Raw genomic sequence first — 25,501 nt, forward strand, 5'->3', positions numbered from 1 at the left:
GAAGATGGAGTGAGGATGATGATGATTAATGCAACCCGTGGAAAAATAGGGCTGGCGAGGCTGACAGAGACGGGGGACCCGGCGAGGTAGGATGAGTCACGGGTGAGGGTACCTGGGCTGGAGCGCGCGGGGGCGGAGGGGCGCGGGACTGGGACCGGGAGTGGGCGGGTGGGCGCCGTGGGCGGGGCGGCTCCGGGCCGAGCGGCTGGGCTGGCGGCCGTGTCTGCGAGCGCAGCAGCATCACCGGAGCCGAGCCGCGAGACTCCGCCTAACCGACACCCAAACTCTCCTCCCGCACCGCGGACGGAGGCGGCCGAGCCCGAGCATCCTAGCCCCCCGCGCGCCCGAGCCCGCGCCCCCGCCCCCGCCCCCGCCCGGGAGGCTGGGCTGCGGGAAGCGCCCGGGCGCCCGCGCTTCGCCAGGGCCACCAAAACAAAGGCAGCATCCGGGGCTGGGTGGAGGCGGAGGACCATGACAGCCCGGGCTCGCGCGCTCCCCTGCCCCGCCGCCGCCGCCGGGAGGACTCCGCGGTGAGCCGAGCAGGGGCGCAGCCGCCGGGCGTGCGTCGGAAGGTGCGCCCGCGCCGAGCCCAGGCCAGCCGAGGGTCGGGCAGGCCGCGAAGATGTCCTCGGCCGTGGGGCCCCGCGGTCCCCGCCCGCCCACCGTGCCTCCCCCGATGCCCGAGCTGCCCGACCTGAGCCACCTGACCGAGGAGGAGAGGAACATCATCATGGCAGTGATGGACCGGCAGAAAGAAGAGGAGGAGAAGGAAGAAGCCATGCTCAAGTAAGCCTGCGCGGCCGCGCCATCCGTGCCTCCATCGGGCCGTTCCCCGCCGTCACCCGCTCCTACCGGCTGCGTGCGGGTCAGAGGCGGGCCGGGTGCCGGGTGCGGGCGGAGGCGCCCGCCTGGGGGCCGGGGGCGCGGGGCCGGGGCAGGGAGGCGGGTGGGAGGACAGGTGGCAGGCGGGGATGCGCTGAGCCCTGAGCCGGGAGCCCGGAAAGGACGGCTGGGGACCCAGGTGCCAGGGAGGACTGGGGGGACGGCGCCAGCCGGGGTGGGATGTGCCAGGCTGAAAAGAGCCGATTCCGCCCGCGTGGAAGGAAGGGCCCTGGGCCGGGAGCAGGTGAGGGGCACAGGCTGAGCGGAGGAAGGGGAGGTGGGCGAAGAGCTGCTGGGAATAGCTCTTCTTTCCCTGGAGTTGTCGAGCCGGCTGGGATTGCCCCAGCCGAGGGTGTCAGTATTGGTGTAAGAAAAATGCTTATTGTGAGTGTTCATTTTGCTACTCATTCATCTCACAGCTCGAGGTTGGGTCTTTTTTTTTTGGGCAGTTGCCATCTTTGGTAACCTGCTTCTTCAGCGTCTCTCTAACCTTTGCTTCGGGGTCTTCTGCACGGAATACCTGTGTGAAGACAGATATTCCTCCCCGTATACAGTGCCATTGGCAATGCAAAGTTTTTAATAATGGGAGAAGCTGATGGGGACTCTGGCCTGAATGAAATAGAGGTTCCTCTTTACTGGTTTCCAAGGGAGTTCCAGGGCCTTCTCGTTTCCTGGTGCAAGCCGTACCATAAGGGGACTGATTATTGCACACATCCCCCCTTCTTTAAAGCCCATCAACCCTTCAGGGGATCTCCATCCAGCGCCCAGTTTTCCTGGGTCTGGGGATGGGACGGGGCTGGTGGCTGGCTAGGCAGGCGCGTGTGACAATGCCCTGCCACCTGCCTTAGTCTCCGGCGAAACTGCTCACAAGGTGCTGGCCTCCCGCCTCCCTCCCATCCCCGTGCAGTGGAGCTGAAGGGGACGTGAACCCTGCCTTGCCCGGACGTGAACCCTGCCTTCCCCGAGAGGTCCTCCTGTATTGGGGAAAGTTTTCAACTTGGCAGTGAGGAAATCTAGAGGCCCTGATAGGGACTTGTGCCTTGGTTCCCCGCGTTAAGGCCAGAAGGTGTATCTGGGGCGGAAGATCGGAGAGAAGAGCCGGAGGGAGCCTGTTGCTTGTGGAGTTACAGCGGAGAGCAAAGGGGGGGGGCGGCACCCCCATACCCCAACCCGGGCCCAGCGCACGCCCTCCCGCCTCTCCCCCGCCCACCCTCGGGATGGCCTCCTGAAGAGAAGATGCTGTCACAGGAGGGAAGTTTCCCTCTTCCCCCTTGGGGCAGCAGAGCCTGGCAGCAGAGAGCTGGAGGGGCTGCATCCCCAGCCTGCCGGGTCTCCACTAGCGCAGCTGCAGCCCAGATGGGAGAGGGGGCGTTGAGGGAGAGCAGTGAGGGTTGGTCACAGCACAAGAGGAGAAATCCAGTCATCCCTGCCCTTTTAACGTAGACGCAGAGAGAGGGGCCATTAACTGGGAAGGCCGGAGCTGGCCTGGTTCTCTGAAGAGCAGCAGGTTTCTGGATTCCCTGTTCCTTCTTAGCCAAAAAGCAGGGACTTGAAGCCTGCAGGCGTGCAGGAAGCAGAACCTCGTTAATCCGCTGCCTGTCCCTGGTGGAAGGTCCCTGGCGCTGCAGGCTTCCCCTCGTCTGAGACTGGAAGTAATGCATGGTGTCTGCTGGTGCTGTTGTCTGTCTGTCTGGTTGTCAGTCCGTCTTGTCCTCACCCGTCACAGCCCCCCGCCACCTGTCCCGGACACCTCTTCTGCTGGTCAGGATGCACAGTTTTGCTCCCGTTCCTTTTGGTGTTCACTGCAGACAGCAGGTGGACAGAGGCCTCCAGCAGGCGATGGGAAACATGGGCTGCTGCCTGACTGGGAAGGGAAGGCGCAGGGCAAGCCAGTGGGCATCTCTCCTCTTCACTGGCTGTTTCAGGGCTGGTGGAGAGAGGGGCTCTAAGTGGGGAAGGGGCAGTTCCAGGAGGGATCAGATCCTACAGGCTTCTATGGACAAATAAAAATGAAGGACACCGTCCAACTGTTCACGTCAAAAGCATCTTTCCCACTGCTGTGCCATGACGGCTCTCCCTGGCACGCACGTGGTGTTCCTTTATTGCAAGGATTCTCTAAATATTGCAGTGTGTGCTGCTGTCACACCACAGCCTCTGCAATCGCAGGCCTCGGCACTAACTTTGTCAATCAGCCTCCGCTGCTAACGTCTTGGCCTTCTGTGTGGTGGCAGACTGGGGATGTTGTGGAATCCCAGTGTGCTGCCATGGAAGCCTGTCTTGTTGTCCACAAATTAGTGGAACAGAGATGGACTTTTTTCTAGAGGGCAGCTTATGTCTTAGAAACTGGGGACTGTAGGGGTTATTCAGATGACACACCTATATGGGAACTTGATGACACAGAGTCATGGGTGGTGGCCCTTTCTAAACTTCGCAGAAAGGTAAACTGGAAAACAGGAGGCTTTTCACAGCCTTTGAAATAATCGTTCAATTGGAGATGAGTTTTGGCGGTAGCACGCAGTCGTTATATCACATATCTGAGAATTTAGTCCCACAACAGGCCCTGCGAAGCGAAAGTCCTGGTAACTCAGCATTTAGACTTAAAATTCCCCTTGGTCATTACTGCAGAGCCATCGGCTGAGCTCCCTACTTCCTGTGTGTGCTCTCTGTTCACAATTTGTAAAAACAGGCGCTAGTAGAGAGAAGAGAGAAAACTGATGGGCGAACACGCCAAAGAAACGTTATAAGATATCAATTAAAATATACTCGTACAGTTTCATCAGCCTTGGTTGTATATTACTACTTGAATTTGGCCTCGATAATGTCTTTAAATATGTATAAATGGAAAAGGATAATGAAGCTGCTTTCACCTCAAGATTTCAGGAATAATTTTTCTTTGAAATTGTAAGTACTTTGTCCTAAAAATAATTCATTTTGTTGGCAAAGTGCACTGATTTCAAATACCATTGCCATCTAACAAAAAATAGTTGACTCTTGCAAATAATTTCTAATGGTTGATTTAATTCCCTGCAGAAAGAAGGTCTTTCTTCATCTTGGTAGGGTTTTGGGGTGTGTGTGTAGGTGTGTGTAGGTGCGTGTAGATGTGTGTAGGTGTGGATGTGAGTGTGTGTTCTAGAAGTCTTTTGAAACCTAACCTCCTCCATGAATACTCCTTCAAGTAACTGTCACCAGACCCCAAGAGCCAGTATATTACATGGGTTGAAAACTGCGTTATCTGGGACCTAAATCAGAGAAGATCTCATTAGATCTAAAATCCTATTTCATTTTTATAAAAGCTTCATAGAGAAAGGAACTATAGAGTAGCAAGACAAGAGAAAACATAGAAGCAGAGACTGAAAACAATGGCTAGTGGCTGGGAATTGAGAACCATGTGGGAATATTTAATAGAATTACTAACATTTATTGAGCATTTACCTCATGCTGGCCATTATTCTAAATGGTTATTGAACCAAATGCCAAAGAGTTGAACTGTGTTCAAGTTCAATATATGTATATTTGGATTCTCACAAACAGCTTGTGCAGAAGGTAAGTGGGGTCATATAACCCCCAAATCCTCATCCTGCCCTTAGAGGGTTCCTGGAATACCTTGAACCTACTCACATAATATGGCCCGGCCAGGATTCAAACCCAGACCTTTTATTCCAAGTCCAAGTATCATCCCACATGCTGCACTGTCCTTTTACCAACAAGAAGCCTGTACTTCACCTACCTACTCCTTAGATTAATGTCTGTTCGTCCCTCAGTTTCAGAGGAGGGGTTTGACAGGTTAGGCTGATTCAGAAGATCAGCTGCTGATTCTAGGAGACCCTGGAGCTTCACCCACGCCCTTAATAGAATTTCCCAGTGGATTGAGGGCGAGGGAATTGTCCCCAGTTTGAAGATAATAAAAAGCACAATGGTAAGTCCATTAATGTTGGACCTGAGCATTCGGGGTTCAGATTCTAGTCCTGTCTCTTAAATTGTATACATGTGGGCAAGAAAATTAAATTGGGATTCTAGGAGGTTTTTTTTTTTCTTACAAATCCTACAATTCATTGTGTGATTTGATTTATAAAGAATATTGACTTTGGAATTCTCCCTCTCGCTTAACAGGGTAGCTCACGCCCACTAGCTCTTCAAACATCTGTAATACCGACTTCCTTTGTGAGAGGAGAGACAAAGTAGAGGGGTAGAACCCTTGCACCTTCAGCTTTTCTATCTCCTTTTTCTCCCTCCAACCAATTATAATATTGTGACCCAAAATGTATCCAGAAGGCTCAGTTAGCAACTGGGAAAAGAAGGAAAGGTAGTTGGGGGCAGCTGGGGTAGAGTGAGGACAGAGTCCCCAGAATGTAGGTTATCATGTTTTCATTGAGGTTTGCCAAGATTTTCATGTCTTACACCCCAAAATATTCTCTCATGTTGCTGAGGCAGAGGTGGGTAAGAAGGGAAAAGAGAAAAAGCAAAGAGTAATTTGAGAAACTGCTAAAGCATGAGCAGGTGTCTACATGTTCCCAGATGCTGTGTTAAGTAGAAAAGTCGGGGAGAGGAAATGTCTAGTCTCCTTCACACCCCTAATGGATAGGGTTACATTTAGGGAAGGTTATCCCAGAACCATTGCAGTTTTCTGCTTTCAACAACAACCTGTCTTAGTAAATGTGCATGCCCAAATGCTCATGGAGAAAATTCAGAAAAGAGAAGCCTACAAAAAAAAAAAAAAAATGGAAAGAAGTAAGGCGTTGTCAAAGAGAATAGAGGGTAAGAAACATAACACTTAGTTCACATTTTTGCCAACCTGTCTTGACTCTCTTTCACCTCTGTTTATTCCTTCTTAACCAGAAGCGAGGGGCACCATTGCTGAGGTAAATAGTTTACTAAGTCTGGAGTAGAATATGGAAACCAGTGTGGGCTCTAGGTGCCCCTGCAGACTTGAATAGAAACACAGCACCTTGGGAGTGTTACTCGCTCAACCGGTCAGATGAGAGAGTGGTTTGAATTTAACCTGCGCAGTAAGAGCCAGCTTCCTGCAAAGATATAAAGTAGCAATTCCTGCAATAATATTACTATCTTCCTACATCTGCAATATGCAGATGGATGAACTTGCTGTACCATGGATTGTAAAGTTCATTGAACTGCAGTTCATTTATCGTTATGGACTATTTTATATCTTTAAACAACTTCTACATTTTGTCCTGTGATGGGAGTTGGGTATTTTCGAGCTGGTCCTGAGAGTTGAACTAAGTTGGCCTGAGGCACGAGGCAACTAAAGTAATAGAACCCAGAACCCACATACGTGGACTCCAAACCTTTAGTGTTCTTATAAGTCTTTCCAAAAGTGCATTAAGCTTTGGCTATTACGGTTTGTTTCCCTCTTCCATTGGGGAAGGGGCTTAACGTTTAGGCATTTGGCTGGATACGTTACATATTTCACTCTGCCCCATATGCTCACCTCTTGAGAGGTCTACCTTGTGACTATTCTATTAGTTTCTGTTAGTGAAATTCCCAGAACTAGCTCAAAGCCTTCCAAACCCTTTCCTTATGACATTTGATCCTGGAGTGCAGAAACTAAACTAAAGGAGCAAGAAAGATGTCACGTGGCTAGTGGCATTTTCCAGCCTTTTCCCGAGGACTCCAGTCTCCAGGCTCTGGAACGGGCCACAGGTGACTGGCTAACCCCGTGTGCACCTGCGTTCTCTGATCTGACTCATTAGCTGTCAGTGCTCTCGAATGCCTCCGCATCTTTCCTCCACCATGAGGTTCTCTCTTCTCTCTACTATTGTTCCGAATTTTGTATGTTCGGTAGGCTATTTCTAACAAAGTATCATGTGTTATTCAGTTCAACAATAAGACCACTGTGTCAGGTATGAGACTTGGGTCAGGAATTGGGCTGTTGGGTAGAGTAAAGAGAGAGTCTTCTGCCTTAGCCCGACATTGGCTTAGTTCCTACCATTTTAAGACTGCCGTGACCGGAAGGGGAGGTGAGCATCAGATAGTTAGATAGAGCAGTGGACTAGATTCTGCTCTTAACACTGACACTTTCTATAGGTGTAAACATCAATAAGTTAACTCATCCGCACCCCAGTTTCTTCCTGTGTAAGGTGAAAGTGATAATGTCTGCCCTTCTAACCTACGAGGCTTTAACATGATGGTAGAGGCACCCTAAACTTCAAAGTGCTGTACCAAGGAAGGGTGGCATTATTAACTTTACTTTGTAAAACTATAGAAGAATCCCCAGAGCATCTTTTCCTCTGACGATTGCAGCTACTAGAGGTCCCGCGGAGATGGGTTCTTGTAGAAGCATCCATCCATCATATCGTGCTAGCAGGGAGGTGTGTTCAGGGCTTCAGCCACCAGGGTGAGAATTTGGCGAAGAGGTCAAAGGTAAAATGAGTCCAGGCTTTGACCTGAGGTTATATTTACTTTCCTTCCATTTTTCTTTCTTTCTCATTAAATAGCACGTAAATGTCTTTAGCACAAAAAGCAAGGTGGGCAAAGTGATAGAGTTTGAAATACCTAAAAGGCAACCTTGATTCAAAAGTAAGCAGAGAAATTAGCTTAGGGTCATTCCCTCAACTTTTGCTAGAAAAAAGTTGGGAGAAACAGATGGATGATTTTAGTGTCACTGGATTTAATGTTATTCACTTTAAATTAGCTGAATAAGGGGCCATATACTTGTCCAGTAGTAATTCTGTGCTGGATGTCTCAGGCTTTCTTATGTATATTCTTACACTTTTACTTCAGGTTTATTACATTTATTTTGATCTAGGTCAGTGTTCTGTGGATGGTGAAAGGGGAATATACTGCAGAATTAACCTTACTTTTTAAAAATTTATTTTATTGAAGTACAGTTGATTCATAATGTTGCGTTAGTTTCTGTTGTACAGCAAAGTGATTAAGTTTTTTATATATATATATATTCTTTTTCATATTCTTTTCCCTTATGGTTTATTACAACATATTGAATATAGTTCCCTGTGTTATACAGTAGGACCTTGTTGTTTATCCATCCTGTAAATAATAGTTTGCATCTGCTAATCCCAATCTCCCAATCCATCCCTTCCCCACCCACCTCCCCCTTGGCAACCCAAAGTCTGTTCTCTATGTCTGTGAGTCTGTTTCTGTTTTGTGAGTAAATGCATTTATATCATATTTTAGATTCAACATATAAGTAATATCATATGATATTTGTCTTTCTCCTTCTGACTCACTTCACTCAGCATGACAATTTCTAGGTCCATCCATGTTGCTGCAAATGGCATTATTTTATTCTTTTTTATGACTGAGTAATATTCCATGTATATATGTACCTCATATTCTTTATCCATTCCTTTGTCGATGGACATTTAGGTTGTTTCCATGTCTTGGCTATTGTAAATAGTGCTGCTATGAACGTTGGGGTGCAAGTATCTTTTTGAAGTAGTGTTTTGTCTGGGTGTATGCCCATGAGTAGGATTGCTGGATCATATTGTAACTCTATTTTAGTTTTTTGAGAAACCTCCATACTGTTCTCCATAGTGGCTGCACCAGTTTACGTTCCCACAGTGTAGGAGGGTTCCCTTTTCTCCACATCCTCTCCAGGATTTAGTGTTTGTAGATTTTTTGATGATGCCATCTGACCGGTATGAGGTGACACCTCATTGTAGTTTTGATTTACATTTTTGCTCTAATAATTAGAGATGTCGAGCATCTTTTCATGTGCCTGTTGGGCATCTGTATGTCTTTTTTGGAGAAATGTCTATTTAGGTCTGCAGAATTGCCTTTAGATATTCCTTCATCTTTTGCTAACTTGTGAAAACTTCTCGTACATAGGAACATTTATTTAAATAAAAAATAGAATGTTTCAAAAGAAAGTGGCTGTACATGTTGGTTTGCCCAGGACAGTATCTGTTGATGCCACATTTGTGCTGTAATTATGGCTAGTACCCCTTTCTCTCAGTTTTGAATTTCAATCCAGATGATACATTAAATTATCTCCCTCTTTATAAATTTTGCTTTCCCTGAAACAAATTATTCATTTAAAACTTCAGAAAGTTAAGCAGTTAACTGTCATAAAATATAGCAATTAGTAATTATCAATAAGTAACACAAGCGAGTTGTAGATGCAGAATCTTGAAAATCATCTTTTGGTAAATGGAAAGGCTTTTGCTGAGAATCATGTGTTTTCTTTAATGGATTCTCAGTGGAATGCTACCTTTTATGACAAAGTTGAATTTAAAAGTTCAAAACACTTTTCAAATAATAGTAACGAGGAATGCAACCTCGTGCAGGGCTCTCTCTCTGAAGATTTTTCTTCGGGCCTTGCAAAGGAGCAGCCTGTGATTTAGAGAAGACATTTAACTGGATTTTAGGATGCAATATTCTGATCATTCTTCTGAAGTTTAGATAGTAAAATAAGATAATATTACAGAAAGTAATTTCATGCAATTTGAAAGGAAAGTGTTTAATTCAATATTAAAGACACACAATGAACCAAACAGATATCTTTATGTAGTGTAAATGATAATACCTTGCTAATGATTTACATACTATTTAGTATATATTTTTATATTTCCCATCATTATGTCAGATAATGGTTGTCTGGGAGAAGTCATTATATTTACATAGAGAAGGGATGTGAATTGAAAACCAATTAAGATGTCTGTACTGTCATGTAAATGTCCTACAGCTTAGCTTCTTTTCATGGACTCTCATGCATGGTCTGCATATTCACACATGGGAACTCCTATATTGATGGAGCTCTCTGTCTGTATTTGCTAGACTTTATGGAGTCTATTCGATTAGCTGCCAACTTACATTTCTGCACGCAAAACATTCTTGATCGATATGTGAGCAGTTTTCTTAATCTCAAGAATATAGAGTTATTTTATTTTATTTATTTATTTTTAACATCTTTATTGGAGTATAATTGCTTTATAATGGTGTGTTAGTTTCTGCTTTATAACAAAATGAATCAGCTCTACACATATATATATCCCCGTATCTCCTCCTTCTTGCGTCTCCCTCCCACCCTTCCTATCTCACCCCTCTAGGTGGTCACAAACACCAAGCTGATCTCCCTGTGCTATGTGGCTGCTTCCCACTAGCTATCTGTTTTACATGTGGTAGTGTATATATGTCCATGCCACTCTCTCACCTTGTCTAGCTTACCCTTCACCCTCCCCGTGTCCTCAAGTCCATTCTCTACATCTGTGTCTTTATTCCTGCCCTGCTCCTAGGTTCTTCAGAACCTTTTTTTTTTTCTTTTAGATTCCATATATATGTGCTAGCATGCGGTATTTGTTTTTCTCTTTCTGACTTACTTCACTCTGTATGACAGTATCTAGGTCCATCCACCTCACTACAAATAACTCAGTTTTGTTTCTTTTTATGGCTGAGTAATATTCCATTGTATATATGTGCCACATCTTCTTTATCCATTCATTTGTCGATGGACACTTAGGTTGCTTCCATGTCCTGGCTATTGTAAATAGAGCTGCTGTGAACATTGTGGCACATGACTCTTTTTGAATTATGGTTTTCTCAGGGTATATGCCCAATAGTGGGATTGCTGGGTCATATGGTAGTTCTATCTTTAGTTTTTAAGGAACCTCCATACTGTTCTCCATAGAGGCTGTATCAATTTACATACCCACCAACACTGCAAGAGGGTTCCCTTTTCTCCACACCCTCTCCAGCATTTATTGTTTGTAGACTTTTTGATCATGGCCATTCTGACTGGTGTGAGGTGATACCTCATTGTAGTTTTGATTTACATTTCTCTAATGATTTGTGATGTTGAGCATCTTTTCACCTGTTTGCTGGCAATCTGTCTGTCTTCTTTGGAGAAATGTCTATTTAGGTCTTCTGCACATTTTTGGATTGGGTTGTTTGCTCTTTTGATATTGAGCTGCATGAGCTGTTTGTAAATTTTGGAGATTAATCCTTTGTCAGTTGCTTCATTTGCAAATATTTTCTCCCATTCTGAGGGTTGTCTTTTGGTCTTGTTTATGGTTTCCTTTGCTGTGCAAAAGCTTTTAAGTTTCATTAGGTCCCATTTGTTTATTTTGTTTTTATTTCCATTTCTGTAGGAGGTGGGTCAAAAAGGATCTTGCTGTGATTTATGTCATAGAGTGCTCTGCCTATGTTTTCCTGTAAGAGTTTTATAGTGTCTGGCCTTACATTTAGGTCTTTAATCCATTTTGAGTTTATTTTTGTGTATGGTGTTAGTGAATGCTCTGATTTCATTCCTTTACATGTAGCTGTCCAGTTTTCCCAGGACCACTTGTTGAAGAGGCTGTCATTTCTCCATTGTATATTCTTGCCTCCTTTAACAAAGATAAGGTGACCATATGTGTGTGGGTTTATCTCTGGGCTTTCTATCCTGTTCCATTGATCTATATTTCTGTTTTTGTGCCAGTACCATACTGTCTTGATTATGTAGCTTTGTAGTATAGTCTGAAGAATATCGAGTTATTTCAAAGTTGTAAGTGATCAGTGCACAAATGTCACATGACACATTATCGTTCTTGTAGTTTAAACATAGCTCTTAACATGCAAGGAGAAGTTCTTTGTTTAGGTGGCTAGTTGTTCCATTTTTGATTTAGGGGGTTTACATTTTAGAAAAATTAGGCAGATGGTGTTTGTAATATCTATGGAATTCATAAATCAATGTATCAGTTTTCCTTATTTATAGGGTAGTATATATATATATATATATATATATATATATATATATACACATATACATATATATATATATATATATATATATACACACACACATTCAGAAGTTCTGTCCAGGTCAGAAAGGTTAGTGTCTTAGTAGAAAGAGATGGAAACAGAAGTAAAGTAACCCAATGGATTTCCTTTTTTTAAAAAAAAATGCTTAGCAGATTTATCTGCCTTAGCTATCTCTGTCTTGTAATATATTGGAGCTTAAGTCTTCTTTCCTAACCTTTTTTTTTCTGAGAAGAAAATGATACATTTTACACTCCAGTGTATGAAATAAAGGGATATCTATATGAGCTGGCTGATATATTTTAGATATTACATTTTTGATAAGAGTAAAAATTATAAAGAGATCCTACTTTGATATTCTTCAGAATCATCATAACAATTGTCATAAAATGTAATTTGGAAAAATAAAATACCACAAAATCTTCTTACAATTAGGCTGAATATTTCAATTTATGGATGTCTATGTTCCCTAGGCCAAATATAGTGACCTAATATATAGCAGCCTGGAGTAAAAACGTGATACCAGTCTGGAAAAGATAGTATCATCTGAGTATTGTCCCAGACACAGGTATTAGAAAGGGATTTCGTGGTATTTGTAGCTGTAATCGTCAATGTTGAGTAGAACTATGATTGAAAATCAGTCAGATGGCTTTCTAGTCCTGCCTTCTATAAAGATAGCAAAGTGGAAGATTCCTGGAGTCCCACGTGCAATTAAAAAAAGCACAGTCCAAATGGATAAACAGCAAGGTACTACTGTACAGCAAAGGGAATTATTTTCAATGTCCTGTGATAAACCATAATGGAAAAGAATACAAAAAAAGAATGTATATGAGAGAGAGAGAGAGAGAGAGAGAGAGAGAGAGCTCTTCTTGTGCTTCCTTCTATAATTCCATTTCCTTCTGATTTGCCTTTTTCTATGCAGTTTCTAGTCATGGACTCAGTCACACTTATGTGTTTATGATCCCAAGTCTGTGTTACTACATTGGAATTTTCTACGAAATTCTGGATTTGTGTACCTGACCACCTGCTAAATGTCTCCACCTGGATGTCCCATAGGTGCTTCAAGCTGAGTGTTACCCATCATCCATTTCTTGACCTTCTGATTGAACTTGATGCTTTTCTATAATCCCTGTCTCTGTGGGTAGATCACCATTGCAACTGCTCATTCATTCTGTTGTCAGATTCTTCAGATTCCATCTTCTTTGAATTTCTCCTTTCTCTTCCAATTCCATTGCCTTTACTTGAATGCAGACTCTCATCCCTGCTCCCCTGGATGCCTGCAGTAACCTCCTAATTCCTTTCCCTGACACCAGCCAGACCTCCTTCGGTCCCCACACTGCTGTCGGGGGAACCTCTCTAAAATCCATCTGATCACGTCCCATCAGGAAAACCCCTTTGCTTTCAGAGTAAAGTTTAAACCTCCTAATCTGTAACCTGCATCTCCTCTCAGGGGTCCACACATAGCCTCCTGCCAGTGCCTTAGGGCCTCGTTCCCAAGGCGCCATCGCTGCCTCAGAGCTTGGTGGTTCCACTTGTGCTTTCCTCTCTGTCAGGAATTTCCTTTTTCTTCATCTACCTCATGCTTACATAGCCTTTCAAATTAGCTCATGACCCCTCATCTGGCACATCTTCCCGGACTTTCCAGATTAAGTTTTATGTTTGTCCTCTGTGCACATCTTTTCTGTAACCTTGTTCCCCTGACACTGTCACCTCAGCGTCAGCTCCTGAAAGCAGGGTCATTCTCATTTGTATCTGTCATATGAGCACAGTGCTTGCCATGTGATAGGCTCCTGGATTTTCTAAACAGTGTGTGAGAATGAATGAATCCATCCAGAGGATGTGGAACAGAGGAGTCATCTGAGGCTGCTGGATGGATTCACAGGGTATGAGTAGGTGGCTGGAGTGGGAAGTTTATTCTAACCAGGAGAATTCTATCAGCAGATTCTGAAAGCAAAAAATGAGCTGAGTGTTTTGGCTATTGAGAGAAGCAGGTTGGCCAGAATTTATGAGGAGAACATTCTGGTTGTTAGATATTACAAGGTGAAATTGAAATAGGATTTTCAGATGGTGTGTTGTACTCTTAATTTATCATTCATGGCTTTTGGAAGGACAGCATTCTGAAAGTGCTTGAATGTCAGTGTTGGAGGATGTAAACAATATATTTTAAAAATTAATCCTCTAGACAGACAAGCGTAATGGAAACTTTTCCTTTGAATTAAAACATCATTAACTTCAGGAAGAGTGTAAAGCATAATATGGGTTCTCTGATTTGATGTTCAGAATTAGATTAGATGCTTATGACCGTAAAGTATTATACTGACTATATTTTTAATTAAAAAATGCTCCCTCGTTAAGTCATATTCTAAATGTTTTTTAAGATTGAAGTATAGTTGATTTACAATGTTGTGTTAGTTTCAGGTGTACAGTAAAGTGATTCATTATACATATACATCTATTCTTTTTCAGATTCTTTTCCCTTATAGGTTATAAGGGAATGTTGATTAGAGTTCCCTGTGCTATACAGTCCTTGTTGATTATCTATTTTATGTATAGTAGTGTGTATATGTTAATCCCAAACTCCTAATTTATCCTTCACCCCCCACTTCCCTTTTGGTAACCATAAGTTTGTTTTCTAGGTCTGTGGGTCTATTTCTGTTTTGTATATAAGTTCATTTGTATCCTTTTTTTAGATTCCACCTGTAAGTGATTATCATATGGTATTTGTTTTTCTCTTTCTGATGTACTTCACTCAGTATGATGATCTCTAGGCCCATCCGTGTTGCTGCAAATGGCATGGTTTCATTCTTTTTTATGGCTAAGTAGTATCCCATTGTATATATATACCACATCTTTATCCATCTTCTTCCAGACTTAAACTCTTTGAAAGCAGGTGTCTTCTTTTACTCATCTTTGTATTCCCATTGCCTAACCTGTGGCTCTTACACAGTGGGACCTCAGCACATGCTGGCTGAACTGAGCTGCACAGTCTGAAGACCCAGGACACAGAAATACTGGTCTTTCTTTTTTTTTTTTTTTAACATCTTTATTGGAGTATAATTGCATTACAATGTTGTGTTAGTTTCTGCTGTATAACAAAGTGAATCAGCTATAGGTATACATATATCCCCATATCTCCTCCCTCTTGCATCTCCCTCCCACCTTCCCTATCCCACCCCTCTAGGTGGTCTCAAAGCACTGAACTGATCTCCCTGGAAGCACTGGTCTTTGACACAAGACAGCTAGACCGAGCTGAGATGGGGATGGGTGGGAGCTTGGAGGCTGCCTGGTCCAGGGCTGGCAAATACCCAGAATGCACAGGCAACTTCCTGAAGATGGAGCAGCGTCGCTGATAAATGCTGGATGCCTCAGAACCTTTCTAGATGGGGCACTCCAAGCCATCAACTGATGAGCGTTGCAATCAAGATAACACACTTTAGCCACTGAAGATTTATTCCAACTCCACTTTTAAGAAGAGAAAACTGAAGCCCAGACATCCCTTCAGCTTTTCATTATTAATTAGTGAGAGAGCTAAGTGTAAGACTTGGGATTTTCTTTCTCCTGGTCCAGTATTTTTTCCACTGTCACACTACCTCCCCACAGTTTGATTTTAGCTACCATCAAATTCAAACAATTAATTTTCTTTCAATTTTGGTTTGACTTACCTGCTCTGTAAGATTACATCCTATTATGGAAAACTCCAAGGCAACCTCTAATTACTTTGTTGATTTTGAATTTGGTTATATTTCATATTAATCAAAATAAGTAGGTCATTTACAGGGATCAAGAAATACTTTATTTAAGGATTCCATTTGCAGTGGTATTTGTTGCAATTATATTTAAGTTGTATCAATACTTCTTAACTGTGATCATTTTATTTTTAATTTTTAATACATCTCTGAAGGAGACAATGTTTTCAATATGCAGTAATTTATTTATGATTCCAAATAGCTTTTCCTACCATGCATTTGAATTACGTACAGATTGAAATCACGTCTTGTTTTTTCACTTAGGAAAGCCAGGTGGTTTTCGTTATTGTGAGAAGAACTTTCCTTGGTTGTCCCTCATTTGGAGGTTCGGCTTCAGCTAGACTGAAGCTAGACTCATTTGGGTCAATGACCCAAAGAAAGAATCAGGGGGATAGGGAAGGGATGGCACCCCACATACAGCTCTGGGAACACTCCCGTCTCACCCATGCACCTGTACGTATAAATCTCACACCCATGCACCTGAAAACTAAAGTGTTCTTTCTGTAAAGTCTTCTTTAAGGAAGTTAATTTTATCTCATTCAGAGAATTCGCATGATCTAGACATGATTTGCTTACTTTTTGTAACCACAACAGTTACTGTGTATTTTGCCCCAGTGGCCGTTCTGGAAGAAGCAGCCCTATCTCCATATGCTCCCACCCTGGCCGTGCTAATTGGACTAAAGACGGACATGATCCAAATCCTCATGATTCATTGGCCAGCCAAGGACTAGTAATGTTCTCTTTCAAAATAGAAATAAGAAACAGTCAGGGGGTCAGGAGAGTGAATGATACCCATTCATTTTTTTCTTGGAACAAAAATGGATTGAGCATTTATTATGTGCCAGATACTGTGCTGAAATTAATACAACTATCCAGAGCCCGTGATCTTTGCAGGAGGAGGTACATTTTACTTAGGTAAAATTAAAATTCCATGTGAAATTAATGTCTCTGATGAATGCAATGCAGGACAATATATGATACTTTGATCAGCGAATATAAAGCAGAGATTCGGATGGAAATCAGGCTGGCCAGGAATGGCTCTCCCTGGAAACGACAGTGGGACCGAGCTAAGGTCTGAGAATGAAGAGGAGTCCGTCAGGCAAATAGGGAGTGAGGTACCCAGCAGGCGAGGAGCACAGAGGGTCCCTGGTGGGAGGCGGAAGGGGTGAGTCTGAAAAAGTGGAAGGAAGCCAGTGTCGTGGAAGAGCAGAAAGGGAGATGGCCTGAGAGGGTCTTGGAAAAATAGGCAAAAGCCTGACAACGTGGGGTCTTCCAGGTCATGGAATAGAGCTTTATCTTTATCCAAAGAACTAAAAGGTTTGGCAGAGAGATATGATATAAGCCTATTAGTATTTTTAAAAGATCATTCTGGCTACAGTATCAAGAACTGATTGATTGAAGGCCCAGGGGTGTGTACAGACCCAGGGGAGGCTATTGCAGAAAACCCAGGTGAGAGATGCTAGGAGCAGTGGCTTCTGTGGGGCTGGCAAAATGTTTGGATTGGAGAGAGATTAGGGAAGCAAAAGCCACACGTTTTTCCTTTTCATGGGTTGACTATGAGTAGACTTCTGACTTGTGCCACCAGATTTGGAAAGTATCTGGAGGAAAGGAAGGGAGACCCTGAGTTTGGTCTTGGTCATTTGGCTTCTGCAGGCTAATAGGCTGGGAACTCAGAAGAGAAGATGGCTGGAAATGTAAACTCCCAGTGAAGCATCCCTGCATAGGTGGCAATGAAGCTACTGGTGAGGATGAGTGATGAGATCCAGGAATGAGCCTTAAGGAATCTTCACTTTTCAAAGCTGAAAGAGGGCAGTGACCTTGCAAAGACATTAAAGAGAAAGAAAGGTAGGGTAAAACCCTGGAGACATTGTGTTAAACCAAATAAAAGGGAAGAGAGTATTTCGAGGAGGATAAGACACTCTCACTAGGATGCCTAAAAAAAGAAAAAGACTGGCAGCGTTCAATGCTGAGGAAGAATTTCACCAGAATTCTTATACATTGTCTATGGAAGCGTAGTATGGTAGAAACAGCTTAGAAAAATGTTTGGCAATTTCTTTAAAAATTAAACATGCTTCTACATTATGAGGTAGCAATTCTAGTTATAGAGAGAAATGAAAACATTTATTCACAAAAATTCTTATACAAGAATGTTCATAGCAGCCTTCTTCATAATAGCCCTAAACTGGAGATAGCCCAGATATACATCATCAGAAGAATAAACTTAAAACCTAGCAACTTAAAAACTAACCCAATATTGTAAAGCAACTATACTCTAATAAAATTTTTTTTAAAAAGAGGCAATCAAATATTATTGAACCAATAAATGTAGAAAAGAATAATAATAATAGAGATGTGGCAAGTAATTAATGAATAAAATATATTTTGTTACTTTCCTGGAAAAAAAATAAAAACTATGGTATGTTCACCCAATGAAACACTATCCAGCAATGAACAGGAGTAAACCACTGATACATTAACACTTACGTGAATCTCAGAAACATCATGCAGCATGGAAAAAGCCAGACACAAAGAGTGCAGACCATATGATTCTATTTCCATGAAGCTGTAGAATAGGTAAAGCTAATCCATGATGTTCGAAACCAGATTGGTTTTCTGTTTTATGGTAGCAGGGGTGAGGGCTGGACAGGAAAGGGATAGGAGGCACTTTTCTGGAGGGAAAGCAATGCTCTATATTTTGATAGGGATGTATATTATACATATGTATGCATTCCTCAGAACCGATCAAACTGTCCACTTACGGTCTGTGCATTTCACTGTATGTAAATTATATCTGAATTACTAAAAAACTAATTCTGCTGAGACATCCAATGCAAGGAAAACTGATAAATAGCTATTCGATTCAATAACAAGGAGATATCACTGGTAACTTTATACATGCACATAGTTGATAAATACATGTAATTAAAATGGGAAAATCTTTCCAGAAGTTTGGGAAGAGGGTCATGGAGAGATACCAGGAGGGATAGGAGAGGTAGGTCTAATGTGGGCCTCTTTAAAATAGTATTTAAATAAAATAAATTTAAGAATATTGATTGAAACTCGATGGAATGAATGTAGAAAACAAGATGGTTTGAATAACAGAGGGGGTACATTTGTGACTGGAAAGATGAGGGACCTCGTGTCTGATGGTTTCTATTTTTCTGGGAAGTAGGATTTGAGTCATCTTCTGAGAGTGATGGGGGTTGGAGATTTGAGGGTGAGGACGAAAGCCTGAAATAGTTGAGGTGGAAAGCAGGAGTGTGGATGTACCAGGAGATTCCAGAGGAAACCACGTGCAAGAGGAGTCAGCGGGAAGGAGACTTTCAGATACGAGACGTGCAGATGAGAGAGGCCTTTTGGCCCTCGAGACGCCAAGCAAAGAGACTTTGATCCTGAGCTCTGGGCTGAGTCACGGTGAGGCTGTTTGAAGACTTGGCTGTGTCATCTTGATGGAGTTTGAGTAGGTTTCTGTTTCTTCCAGCCTAGAGAGAGCCCTGATTAGGGCTTTGTAGTTCTTCTTTTTTCTACACTAGAGACACTAGATATTCTCAAATCTGTATTGTCAGTTTTCACATTCAGAAAAAATATTTTTCAGTTCAGTAATGAGTGCATATATTCATATTAATATGTATATGTGTGTGTGTATGCACATGCATATGAAGTTTCCGTAAATGAGCACTGTATTATCAAGATACACCGTCCTGCTCCTTTTTCACACACGTCTCTTCAGTTCATGTTCTGTCCTCTCTCTCAGGATGCTCCTGTTTATTTTGACTTGAATGCATTTGGGGATACAGAATAGAGAGTGACATGATTCGCTTCACATCCTTTACCATGAGGGATAGCCTGGCACACACGGTGTGATGGGAAAAGCTCTGACCACTCCAGTGACTTGTTTTCCGTCCTCGTGGTTAGAGAGTAATCTAGATTTACTGTCGGTCAGGTTCCCTAGAAACAAACTCAGATGGAGATTCTTGTGCAAGAAGTTTCTTAAGCAGTGCTTTCAGGATTAACATCTGTCTGGGAAGGGAAGCAGCAAGTTGGAACGTGGGAGAAGGTGGGCTGCAGTGCAGGTCCAGTAAGGCCTTGGTCAGCCCCTTGGGAGCTTTGAAAATAGTTACAATATTCTTGCATTGATGGGTCACCGGACTCATGCCGCCCAGGGCATGGGACCTGGACGTCGGAGACCCGGCTCTCGTTAGCAGGGGACAATTCAAAGAGGGCTGGCAGCTAAGAGCACCCCCTACATATGGGGGAGTAAATCCCCCACCTTGAACGGGGCATCTGGGCAGCTTTGCAAAGCATCACTTAATAATTTTAGCTGAAAATCAAAATAAGAAATTTGGTAGAGTTAAACATTTCTTAACTGCCTAAAAACTTAAGGAAGCCAAAGGTTAAATATGAAGTTAATTAATAAGATAAACCTATGATTTATGAGCAAAATTGAATATTTAAATCAATTGTTAGCAGTGTCCAGATTGTACGACTCTTATGGGAGTTGGACAGTATCACCCAAATCTTACATTTTAAGTCAATCTATAGAACATTGGGAAGTGCCTGCGAAGCAATGAATAAGATTTGTGGAGGGTGGTGACTTCCCTTGGGAACTGATTTCTCTATTTTTTTTTCTATATTTAATTGGGAAGGTATGCCTTCATGAAACCTTTATTTAGCTCTATAATATTTCTTCCCACCAATTTTCTATAAACAGCACCATCCACCTGGAACCTCAGACAGTATGGAAGATATTCAGTGATGGGATTTTCACTGAGTGACATAAGTTTGGGGGCAACCATGGCACAGAGTTCTTGGAAAATCCACTCCTCCTATTTAGACCACGGCTCCCCAACCATCCTTGCCTTCTGTAAGCAGTACACTCTGTGGACTCCTTGTTATGTCGGAAAACAGAGAAGTGAATTTTAGAAGATCCATTCAGTGTTCAGTCTAAATATCCCCATTAAATGAAACGTATGCATTTGTCAGAAAAAATAATGCAAGCAACCTTCAAGTTTTCATGGCTTAACAGAGTAAAACTTTACTTCTCACTTGCACAGCTCCTTGTGGGTTGGGTGGCCTCTTCCATCAGGAGGTAGTGTGACCTCCAGAACATGTGGCCATGGCCAGGGAAGAGGTGGATGGGGGGGCATCGAATGGACGTATGTCACTACTGCTCATGGGCCACTTGCTAGGGCCAGGCAGCTGCGAGAGAGGAGAGGAAATGTGAGAGAGCACGTGGATATTGGTGAGCAATTGAGAATGATTAAAAAGTCAGTATTTTATTAATTAAGCCCCTTGATTCCAGATAGGAAATAGTTTACTTTCCTCGATATAAACATATCAACCCGTTGAAGATAGAAATCAATATTTAGACTCATGGAATTGGAGTCAAAAGGGACTTCTGTATCCAAATCGCTGGTTTCCACACTTGTCTGGTGGATTTGCCCCAGAGTTTGGGGGAGTGATAGTGAGTAGACAAGGAGAAGGGTGGTGGGCAGGGTCTGGGTACATAGGTGCTGTAGTGCTATAGCTGCTGCATCCCCAGATCCTGGCCTTAGCTCCTTGATATTTTGTCTTTGGGGGATCTTATTGAAGATGAAAAGAGTTCTGCAGCAAAAGGAAATATCTGAAAACTACTCATCCATTCCAGTTCACCTCTTTTGTAGCTGTGGAGGTTTATTCATCCTTTTAACCAATATCTTTGAGCACTTTCTATGCAGCAGGCCCTGACGTAGGCTGTGGGGACAGAGCCCCTGTCCTGCTCGAGAGGTCACCCTGGCGTATCCCAGAGAGTGCCAGTGCCTCCCCAGCATCCAGATAAGATCTAGAACCCCTTTCCCTGTCTCTCGGCCCTGCCTGACATGACAAGGAGACTGTGAACTGAGAATATTCTGAAGACATGTAGAAAATCCCAGCATGGACATGACTAGCTCAGGAGGGTCCACACTTCCCATGGAAGATGGCTTCTAGCTTGGAGAAGGAACACAAACCTCCTTGAAGTTTTTTTAAGTCCAAGGTATGAGCATCTTTTGGACTTCCTTTTTCCTCACTTCTAACGTCTAATTGGCCAAGAAATTCTCCTCTCAGAGTGCACTTTGCTTTCTTTATGACCGAGTATTATCAACAACTAACATTTGCACCTAAAGCAGAGTGCTTGCGTACACAATCCTTGTTGCTTCTTCTTCTGGCTCTGTAGAGTCAGTAAGTAAGACAGTTATTACTACTATCCCTGCTTACATAAAAGAAAATAGAGGAAAAATGATTTAGGTCAAGATTACACAGCATGAGCACTGAATGCTCCAGGAACTGGGAAATAAACTTCATCGTCATGCTCTTACAACCAGATACTGAATGCGGGTCATAAAGAAGAGTCTGTCTGATGTGCAGTTTTACCACTACTAGTAGTAGGAATTATTATGGGATGCAGGGGAGGGAGAGCCTGAATGTGTGCATTTCGGAATCAAAGAGGCCTGGCTGTGCATCCCGGGCTCCAGGATTCACTGGGTGACCTTGATCCCTCCGGTGTCCCTGCAGGGTCTCATCTATGGTACGGGGCTGGGCGGAGGAATAACCAAGAGAACAATGGTTATATGGTGCCTTTGACACAGCCTTTCATCCATGGGCAACGTTAACAACTTTGGGCTATAATAATCGTGACTTATAACAGTGTGACTGTAAATAGTATTGATTCTGTGCACCCAGTGTTCACATCTCTTTGAATATAAAGACAGGTGCATCTACGCTGTGTGAGCCCTGTTCCCGCTCAGAAGTACAGAACTTGCTGTGTTGATGCTACACAAAGGAATTTTGAATCACAATTGGAGCCTCCGTTCCAACTGTGTGCTGAGGCGGAATACCCCTATTCATTGGCGTGGTTTTAACACAATGCGGTTACCTGAGCTTTAGGAACACACAGAAGAAGGTGGGTGCTTTCTTCTATCCACCTAGGGTAATATCCTTATTTTATCAGCAATTTGGAATAGGTTTACCATGCATTATGCCTGCAGATTTAATTCTTCCCTTTTGTTGTTTTACTAAGGAAACATTTGACTCACCTATTTAGTCTATAATCTCAGATGAATGCATAGGGATTTACATATATAATTCATGTGGTCTATATTCAGTGAGACAGATTGAAGCTCAAATATCGTATTTCCAACCATACCATAATCTTTGTACAAGACTGTCTTATTTCAAAAATTAACAGATTTCCACATTGAATCAATGGTACTCCTGAGTAAATACTTATAATAAATTCTGAATAAAATATTAAAAATTGTCTTCAAAAACACTGTTTAAATGAAAGGCTAGTATGAACTTATACTGGTGAATAGTTGGAATAATGTGGATATTTTTATACAAAATTAGGAGTAATGAGAGTAGTTTTCCAATATTTTAAAAAGACGTATACGTCACAGTTCTGCACCTTTGTTGAGATTAAGGTATAATAAAAATACTCAGAAAAATATATAATAAAAACATCTAACTATCACTACCAAGTTCTAGCTCATAACAAGCATATATATATATATGTATGTATGTATATATATGTGTATATATATATATATAAACACACACACACACACATATATATATATAAAACACCACATATATCATAATGCCTGCTTTTAACTCATGAGAAAATCAAGTGCCCATAATAACAGCCTGTGTTTTGTTGCTGAAACTCTGGTAATAGCATGTAATGCAAATTTTCTAAAAGATACATTTCCTTCTAGAATTTTCTTTATACTTAATATAGCAGTGACTTAAAGGAATCAATATAAGTCTGAGAATTAATCCTCAATTTTGTCTCCTTCACATTTGAAATTAAGAGGCTGACGTGTTTGCCTTTTTCCCATCAGGCATCACTAAATCTTTCACGCTGCCAGTTGGTACGAGGGCTGGACGACGTGAAGGTGTACGACTATGTGTCCATTTACCCTTTGGACTCTTGGTTCCGGTGTTCCTGCACCTCCACCCCCAAAGAGGAAACTCTTTGGCTTTCAGTTTCTCTTTCTTTAGGGAAGAAATAATGGGTAATTTGGGCGGAAATTTAGGCACTTTATCTCCATCTTCCTTTCTTTGCTCTCTCTTCCTCCTGATTACAGGAGACAGAAATCTGAGAGCCTTGGTGGGGAATTTTCCCAGAAGAGAGAGGTGAAGTATCCCTTCCTCTGCAATGCCAGTCATTTCCGGGGAGAAGTGATTTTTCTTGTTTGGCCCTTGGGCTCTCCCCTGCTGCGTAAACCCAACTCTTTGAGCCATCCACCCAGAGGGCTGCTGCAAGGAAAACCTTTTTAGGAGAGAAGCCAGGCTGATAGGCATGAGCTCCTTCTGGGAGAGTCAGCCTCCCAGGGTGAAATCAGCGTCTTTGACTTTTTGGGAGGCTGCAGGTGGGGTACTTAATTTACAGGTACACAAAACAGAAACTGTGGAAGAGGCAGTACAGCATATTTAGAAAGGAAGAAGACGCTGGGTTGGCTGCACAGTCATTGGTAAAGTTTGGGCAACCCCCTATTATTTTCCCTTCAGTGTGATGTTACAATATGTTTTGCTCAAGCTTAAATGAACCTTGTACCTGGTAATTAACATTTTTACAGTGTTTCCCCTACCACCATATATTTTTGTTTAGAAAATTAAGACCCAGAGCCAAAGTCAGTGTTTGTTTTGCAGAGTATGTATTTCAACTCAGACGAGATGATTAGAGGGTAAAATGAGAAAGTTAAAACTCATTTAATCTCCACTTCCTTGATTGCCCCATATACCAATATTTTTTGAACATCTATATTGGAGTATAATTGCTTTACAATGGTGTGTTAGTTTCTGCTTTATAACAAAGTGAATCAGCTATACATAAACATATATCCCCATAGCTCCTCCCTCTTTGATCCTACTGTCTTTAGGGTTTATTTCCTACTTACCTTCATCAAACATGTTTCTGAATCTGTCTTTTCCTAATGCTACGGGATGGACACAACCACGAGTGAGTTTAGTGGCCTCCCTTTGAGGACCTGCACCTTAACAAAGACGAAGACCCAACTCTGAGCTCGTGAAATCTGTGGGGAACCCCACATCCTAGTCACAGCTTAGCTCAGGAAATCCTGGATTCCAGACCCGATTCTACTATCTCTAATCTAACCCTCTAGGGTCTCTGAGTTTTCAAGAATGTTTCATTCATTTTAATTCATTAACTGCTTAATTAAAATAATGTTCTGGCTCTAGCTTGCAGAAGTGTACTGAACAATAGTTAAAATGAACAACAGGGCTTCCCTGGTGGTGCAGTGGTTAAGAATCCGCCTGCCAATGCAGGGGACATGGCTTGGAGCCCTGGTCTGGGAAGATCCCACATGCCACGGAGCAACTAAGCCCGTGCGCCACAGCTACTGAGCCTGTGCTCTAGAGCCCGCGAGCCACAACTACTTAGCCTGCGTGCTGCAGGTACTGAGCTCGCGCACCCTAGAGCCCGTGCTCTGCAACAAGAGAAGCCACCGCAATGAGAAGCCCGCGCACCGCAACGAAGAGTAGCCCCCGCTCGCCGCAACTAGAGAAAGCTGGCGTGCAGCAACAAAGACCCAACGCAGCCAAAAAATAACTTAATTAATTAAAAAAAAAAAAAAGAGCAACCATTACATTGCAGGTTATTGCTGATCTTATTAAACTTTCAGGAAGGTCTGGTTTTTATGTACATGTCAGAGCGAGTTTTTAATTTATCTGAAGTGATTTGTAATTATTGGTAATGCTGATCATAGAATGTATGCTGTTGGATCAGAAAAAAAAAATAGTATGGACTCAGCCTTTGAGTCAATGCAATTTGAAGTCTGAACTGTACTTCCTGGCACCTGCTCCCCACATTGAAGATGTCCTGCCCTCTGCCCTCCTCCCACGGAACACGGAAGCCACCTGGATGCAGACTCAGTCCACCTCTCTCTCAACACTGATTATTTGCTCTGAGCGGGATGGTCGAGTCCAGGTTTCTGTTGAGAGACCTAAGCTGCAGCAGAGGAAAGTTCATTTACACACAGGAAAGAAATTTTCAGTGCTAGACAGTCTGGAAGGCTGTGGAAATCAAACAGAGAGAGAGGTGTTTCTCTGCACACATTTGTTCCCGGATCAGGAGAAAATGGAAGATTACTGCCCATTTGATAGACTCTCAGCTAAGCTGA

The 25,501-nt window shown here is 42.8% G+C and overlaps 1 protein-coding gene across 3 annotated transcripts in view; it reads left to right on the forward strand.

The window, feature by feature from the left end:
* Nucleotides 1–622: 622 nt before the first annotated feature.
* Nucleotides 623–25,501, forward strand: part of LOC309831936 (regulating synaptic membrane exocytosis protein 1-like) — a gene marked incomplete at both ends in the record, with an annotated part of 197,488 nt that continues 172,609 nt past the window's right edge. For all 3 annotated transcript variants that reach the window (XM_082669366.1, XM_082669367.1, XM_082669368.1), the window contains one exon: nt 623–786. In XM_082669366.1, the coding sequence (XP_082525492.1) occupies nt 623–786 (164 nt within the window). The remainder of the gene's footprint in view (nt 787–25,501) is intronic.

Source organism: Grampus griseus, assembly GCF_964374135.1.
Source record: "Grampus griseus genome assembly, chromosome: 13".
In the NCBI taxonomy this organism is placed as follows: domain Eukaryota; kingdom Metazoa; phylum Chordata; class Mammalia; order Artiodactyla; family Delphinidae; genus Grampus; species Grampus griseus.